Source organism: Equus quagga, chromosome 12, assembly GCF_021613505.1.
Source record: "Equus quagga isolate Etosha38 chromosome 12, UCLA_HA_Equagga_1.0, whole genome shotgun sequence".
NCBI classification, from domain to species: domain Eukaryota; kingdom Metazoa; phylum Chordata; class Mammalia; order Perissodactyla; family Equidae; genus Equus; species Equus quagga.
Genome location: NC_060278.1, coordinates 12971457 through 12978556, shown reverse-complemented (window position 1 = coordinate 12978556; position 7100 = coordinate 12971457). Strand labels below are relative to the sequence as shown.

General features: G+C 49.0%; 1 protein-coding gene across 1 annotated transcript in view; it reads right to left on the bottom strand.

Annotated features, from left to right (window-relative positions):
• Nucleotides 1-304: 304 nt before the first annotated feature.
• Nucleotides 305-7100, bottom strand: part of DNAJC1 (DnaJ heat shock protein family (Hsp40) member C1) — a 189275-nt gene continuing 182479 nt past the window's right edge. Inside the window, exons 10-12 of the mRNA XM_046679949.1 lie at nt 5136-5184; nt 3306-3766; nt 305-511 (exon numbers count right to left, since the gene is read on the bottom strand). Coding sequence (XP_046535905.1) covers nt 443-511; nt 3306-3766; nt 5136-5184 — 579 coding nt within the window. The 3' untranslated portion in view covers nt 305-442. The remainder of the gene's footprint in view (nt 512-3305; nt 3767-5135; nt 5185-7100) is intronic.

Below are 7100 nucleotides of genomic sequence, written 5' to 3'. Positions count from 1 at the left end.
AGCCAGCGGGCTCGACACTGGGTTCTTCTCCCCAGGCAGCTGCGTCCCGCTGGCAGTAATCTCACTAACCAGTGTGTTCTTTGGTCAAAGAAACACATAAGTTCTAAATATTAAAACACGCTAATGCTTCAATATTTGTTCACTCATAAGTTCCTCCAAAATCCTCTATGATGGTTGGAAAGCACTATTCTGTGTGCCCCAGGAAAGCACACTTCACAGGGATGAGAGAGAAAATAATCTGCAAAATACCCTAATCATTTTTTCTTTTATAATGCAGTATTTATTTAAACAACATGGCACAACATTAATTTTTAATTTTTTTTATTTTTTTACTAAGGCACATAATGTATAGAAATACTGAGGTACAAAATGCAAATTTCTGCGTAAGATTTTTCAAATAATCATTTTGGAAACTGAAGGTGAACATCACCTTCCGGAATATTCAGCTCTTAGCTTGTTTCTTCTTTTGGACCAGTTCAACCAGCAACTTGTATCTAGCGATACAGTCTTCCTGTAGGAAGAGAGAGAGAGAGGTGAGACGGTTATTCCCATGGGCCCCGTGGCCTGCAGGCCGCCTGCCCGGAGCGCTTGTGGGCTGGGCCCAGTGCTAACGCAGCGGCCTCATGGCCACTCACTCTGCACAGAACCCGCCTAGAGTTTCCTAGGTGAGGCCTGCTGGTCGCAGGCAGACAGGTGCAAGGAGAAGGCTGGCTAAAAGGCCAGCCCCGGCCTGAGGGACAGTGCCAGGCGCCGGGGGAGCGGCCCAGGACAGCTGTTTGGGAGGCCTGCGATCATTATTATGATTACGACTTTCACCTTGCTCACCACAACTATCATTTTTAACATTTCACTATTTCATCACAACACATCACTTCAGAGAAACCAAAAAGCTTGAGGCCAGGCACCCAGGCTATTATTCTCATTGGGGTCTGCATTTCTCTAAGGGGCTGCCGGGACCTCCTGTGGTCCCACGTTCGTTCAGCCCCATAGAACCCCGGCAGCGAGTGTGCTGGAACCCTTCCCCTGCTCGGCCCAGCCCCACCTAAAGCTTCCAGCCTGTCGTCAGGCTACAGAACTACCAGCTTCAGACCCTGGCCGCCTGGAGCTGTCACCCGTTGGGGTGTGACTCATTACCCCAGCAGAGAGGAGGTGTGCTTGGGAGGGGCCTCATTACTCCCATGTTTATCACAAGGTATTTTCCAGAATCCACTTCTGTTTTTCTCCAAAAAATACCAGCCCCAATGGCATGTGAGTGCCTTCACCAACTTAAGGCCCAGCGCAAAGTGACTTCTGCTCCCGAGCAGACAACTCTGTCCCAGCTGCCCGGGACAGAGAATGGATGTTCACTCTCGCCCTAGGAGTCCAGCTTAGTGGTGTTAAGAGAGATTCCTCTAGGAACTGCCTTTTCTGAATCCCCAAAGACTACTTGCCTAGGGTCTTTCAAATATCAGCCTTTTTGTTTTTTGTTTTTGTGAAGAAGATTAGCCCTGGGCTAACATCCGTGCCAATCTTCCTCTATTTTGTATGTGGGTCACCGCCACAGCATGGCTGACAAATGGTGTAGGTACGCGCCTAGGAGCCGAACCCAAGACTGCCAAAGCGGAATACACTGAACTTAACCGCTATGCCAGGGCCGGCTCCAACATCAGCCTTTCTGAATAGCTATGCTGCCCACTGGTGCAGCCTAGCCCAGAGCAGCCAATGTCCAGCCTCCCCTCACAGAAAGGACAGCATGGGCCCTGAGCTCTGAGCAGCAGGCCTGCCAGTGAGTCCAGCCCAGCCTGCACCTCAGGCAAAGGCTCCTCCTCCAGGCCCAGAGTTCCTAGCAGCTCACGGGCCCCTTCCAGGGAGTCACTCTCTAGCAGGCGAGCCAGCAGGCACCCTCCTGGACCTGGTTCTAACATCAAGGCTTAAAGGGAACACCTGCAGGACAATCAAAGTGCTCCTCATTTCTGGTTGAAACGGGAAGGTTTCCAAGCCCCAGGGCCATGAGTTCCTGCGTGTTCTCTCCTTAGGAATCCACAGTTCCAGCTCCTTCATTTGAAGCCAATGTCAATTCATCACACATGTAAATGCCTGCATCTTGACAGATGCAAGAGAAATTCAGGGAAAATAATTACTTCTGGCAAACCAGGGGGAGAGGCTGGGAGAATCTGTGTTTCTCAAATAGATCAACGGCTAATGGTTTATTTTTCTCCCCGGGAATTCTCAACTTCCTCATTTTAAAGTAGGTGATAGGTAACTAGACCTGCACACATGGGGACGTCCATGGCCGTGAGCTAGATTTTCCAGCGTAGCATTTCAATTAAAAAACCAAGAACGTAAATGAGCATCAATGTGCCCACAGGCTTCTGAGTGGCGGGCAGGACAGGCTGGGTCTCTGGATGTCCCGGTGCTCCTGGTGCCTGACGCTCGGAGCGCAGCCACCCGACTGTGGAGACCGTGGGTCAGGAAGCATCACACTGTGAGGCTCCAAGGCTGCGAACCAGCAGAGCGGAAGGCTAGGACCAGGGCGGGGGGCTGGCTTTCCACAGGGACACCCCATCTTCCCGCCCACCTGAGCTTTATTAGAGAGCTATCTTAGACGAGTTTAAGCAGACACTAAGCTGTAAAGAGGAAACTTAACGGGAAAGTTAAGTATAAACAGTCTGGGCCACAGAGGGTAAGCTGAATCCTAATCATCGGGCTCGCTCTGACCCCACACGCAGACACCAGAGACAGCTCCAGAGGCTCCAGGCCCCTGGGTGCTGCCGCTGAGTCCAGGGGGACTGACGCAGCCAGGCTGACGGGCACGGTGACAGCGTCTCCCACACCAGCCCCCATGGTTGGAGGCTCGTTCAAAAGCTAGTGGGGCTTATAATTTTGAGCCGCTTTCTCCTCCTGCGGGTGAAAGAGAGCTGCCACCGAGGTGGGGAGCCTGCTGACCTGGCGCGGCCCCGCCGCCCTCACGGGGATGCGGGTGCTTCTCTCAAACTGCCACCTGGAGGGCGAACGCTCCAGAAGGCCAGCAGGGTTGCTGCGGGTGAAGTTTATGTTCTATGCGTGATGTTCTCTGAGAAAGAACAACGGGCCCGTCTGTGTAACAGCTAAACTCAGAACCTCGGCCTCCTTCACACTGATCAGTGCAGTGCCCGGGTTCACAGCCTGCCGGGAGAAAACTCCTGGGAGACAGTCGGTAAAGAGGAGATCACAGACACAGCTGTGGACAGAAGGATACGAATGACACGGAGGAGAAATGAGACACGACCGGCCGTGGCCCTCAGTGGATTTCGAGACCAGCGGGCAGCCTCTCCCCCTTCACCCACCTTGCTCTTAGATGGCACACATTTGGCTATTTTGTCCCAGCGGTCGGAGGATCCCTTTGGGTATTGCTGTAATGCTAATTCCAGAAGTTTCTGTTGATTCTGAGTCCACGGCTCCTCTGCAGCACGCGTTCTCTCTCTTTTCTGGCTCTCCTCGTCGCTGGACTCATTGTGCTCCGCCGCGTCAAAGTCCTTCTGCCTCCTCCCTCTCACCCTCTCCTCGGGCTCGGCCCTGGCCGTCGCCTCCGGCAGCCTGGCTGGCCTCCGCCGCCGCGGCCGGCTCTCCTGGACCGCGGCCTCCTGCTCGTCCTCCTCCTCCCCGTGCTCCTCCTCCTGCTCCTCCTCCTCCACGGCCTGCTCGGCATCTTCTCGCTGGGTGATGATGTCATCGGGCAAGGACGCCGTGGTCTTGACGGGCCTGCAGCTCTGAGCTGTTGACTTGAGCTCCGAGAGTCTAACCATGCCTGCAAGAAAGCGCCATCACACATGAAAGGGCCAGTCGACTCAGGGTCAAGCAGACAGTGTGTCGGCATTTTCTATCTACGATTTTATTTAATCTTCACCCATTCTAGAAAGTCAGGTCTCACTATCCTAACTTTACAGGTGAGGAAAATCAGTCTCAGAAGGCAGCAGAGCTGGGGCTTGAACCCAGTTCTGACTGATTCCAAGTCCGCCCGCCCACCCCGCTGAGGAAGAGTGGGCATATAGGGAACCGGGCTGTGGTCAAAGAACACAAAAGTGCCTTTGAGAAGGAATACCTGCTGCTTCCCTCCCTAGAAGGAAGGATGCTCTTCACGGTCCATACTTGTGGTTAATGGCATCAGTGTGACTTGAATCAATCGGCCAAACCTTATGCTCTGCTCACCACCTGCAGCTGAGCCACCGACACTGGGGCATCTGCTCTCAGCTCAAAGCTGCTTCCAGTGCCACTGTGACGCCTCATGTGACAGTAATGGGCGAACAACTCAGTCTCCCTGTTGTAGGTGTCATCTCCCAGATACCCTTCAATGTTCAACCACATGTTTCCTGTCCTCTCCACACTCTGTCCCCTCACCCCCACAAGGCTCTAGTAAGATCACGTCTGCTCATGACTTCACACCACACTGGCTTTGCAAGAGAACGTTTTTGGAGAATGTTCTGGAGGTATGCTTCTCTCACACAACATTTCATTACTATTTCTGCCTCTGTGCCCAGACACATAGACTTATTGGGAGAAAAGCATCTGGAAATGCCCTCTTTCCTGCAGCCTACAGAGCCCCAAGCTGAAGCCTTCCGGGGGTGACTTCTGAGATCTCGGGGTTGCTGATCCCCGGCTGGCTCCCCTGCACTGCTCTCCCTGGGACCTGCAGTGAAGCTAAGGCGGAAGGTTTAGGAGGCACTTCCTTCCTGGTTCCAAGCAAAGAGCAGGGAGACTAACACAATCCCAGTCAGGATTGGAGGAAACAGATTTCGGGGAACGCAGATTCTTGGGGAAGCCGCTCGTTGTCTATTGGGAAGGACAGCTGTGTGTGTGTGTGATGGCGGGGTGGGAAACTGCGCACAGGGTGCTGTGTGTGAGCAGACTGGCCGTCCCCTCTGTGAGACCCTACTCCCATTACTAGAGAAGAGCCAGGTTTTCATAGTTCTGTAAACTGACTAAATACATCTTAGCACCCACTGTCTGTGCAGGGCTGGACTGGCTGGTTGGTGCCTGTATTTCGACCTCTTTTAGGGAAATGACCACTAGAAATTCACTGGGCAATACTACACCATCATAATTAAATATGTCATTAGAAACGGGGTTATTCTGAAGAAACCGCTTAGATTAATGGGATGAAGTGGGTGCTGGCTTACCTGGGGAGCAGGTAACTGAGTCCTTCAGTTGCTTGGCTTTGGTTGTCACCTGTTTCAAAATATAAAAGCAAAGAAAATCTTACTTTCCAGATAGCTAGTGAAATATCTGGGATATTCCACATAAGGTCTCTGGGAACGAACAGGGTTTACTGAATCTTAGACCTGGAAGGACCTTCAGTCATCAGTCCAATCCATTTTATTAACCAACGAGGGAGTTGAAGCCCAGGGAGAGGAAATGACTTGCTCCAAAATCGCATCTCATCAGTGGCAGAATCGGAACAAGAACTCAGAGCACCTGATTCCTTCCAGTTCGACGATAGTTCCATCACACTAGGCTGCCTCGTAAAATATACTACTTCCACAATTATTATACAAACAGGTCATATTTTTTTAATTAAAATTTCCTGATGGAGAATATCTTTTCACTGGAGAATATTGTACCAATGAATATTATAAACAGTGGGGTAATCTACTCCTAAGCCAGTGATGTTATAATATAAAAGTCTTTCTTTTCTTTGTATCCTAGAAAGAAACGCTGAGAGCATATAAGACTGACACTACAGGAAGGTGGTCTTGGTGGAGGAGGTAGCCAGACCCAAGAACCACGAGACACTTCCACACAAGTCAGAACAGACCCCCGCAACCAACATTCTGGTCAAATTATAGAACCCTTCTGTTACCCCAGGAAGTTCCCAAGTCCCTCTCTACCCTGCCATAGACAACCACTCTTCTGATTTCTATTATATATATTTTAAAATATGGGATCAAAATTAATTAAAAATGTAAAAGTGGATAGTTAATTGCCCCAGTGCATGTATCAAACAAGCCATCCATTCTCCATTTAGTTAAAACGTTAACTTTATTAAAATTACATTCCATCGTATACATGGGCTATTTCTCCATACTCTGTATTCTATCCCATTAATCCATGTATATTCTTGAACCAATATTTTACTGCTTTAATGAAATCTGAAAGTAAAACCTCAGAAAGCACGATTGTTAAGAACTCGGAGTTAGGCAGACCCAGCATTCAGTCTTGGTTTTACCTCTTATTAGCTGGGTAACGTTGAGCAGTTTGAATCCTTTCTTTGTCTCATGCATTACCCTCTATAATATGTGGATAATGCTGCTAATACCATTCGCCTGTTAGGGATGTTTTACGTTTGAAATAAGCTCTTAACCTGATACCTAGCAGATATTAAAGGCTCAGTAAATATTACCTATTATAATTGACATGGTTCATTTGTTTTTCATTCATACAAAGGGCAGAACCAGAGAAAATATCTAAAGCTGGTTAGAAACACTCTTCAATTTTATCCCCTATCTTCCTCTTTCTCTCCAGATGACCTTGCTTCTTATTTTACAGGAAAAAAAAGTGAAGTTATCCAATGTGAGCTCCCTTGACTTCCAACTTTCCCCCAAAATCCCAACTCAAACTTTTGACTGCATGACCACATATCCTTCTCATCTTTTAGCCCAGTTCAAAAAGGGAAATTATCTTCCTTCCCCATGAATCCTCTCAGAACTATGCTCCATTAATTAATTTCCTTTACTTTCATCTTCAGCCTCTTCCTGTCTGTCACATGCATCCGTAAACCTTCAAACTGAACTCAAGTGGTCTCTACTCTAAAAGACTATCTTCCCTTGAGTTATCTTTTCTATTCCACTTGGCCTTCACGACAGTATCTCCCAGTTTTCCTTCTCTTTCTCTGAATTTTCCTGCACTGGCCTCTTCTCTATACTCCTGCCCCTTGCTCCCTAATGTAACGGTCCTCAACATTCGGTCCTTGCCACTTATACATTCTTTCCATTTTCTCTTTTCGTATCTCATACCATCTGTTCAATAATACCTTAGAAAAGAAATGATTAACCCATATCTCTGGCCCTGAGCTCCACCTTGGAATGCCATCTCACAGAAACTGACCATATAACAATGGATCATCAGATCTGAAAAGGATTTCATCT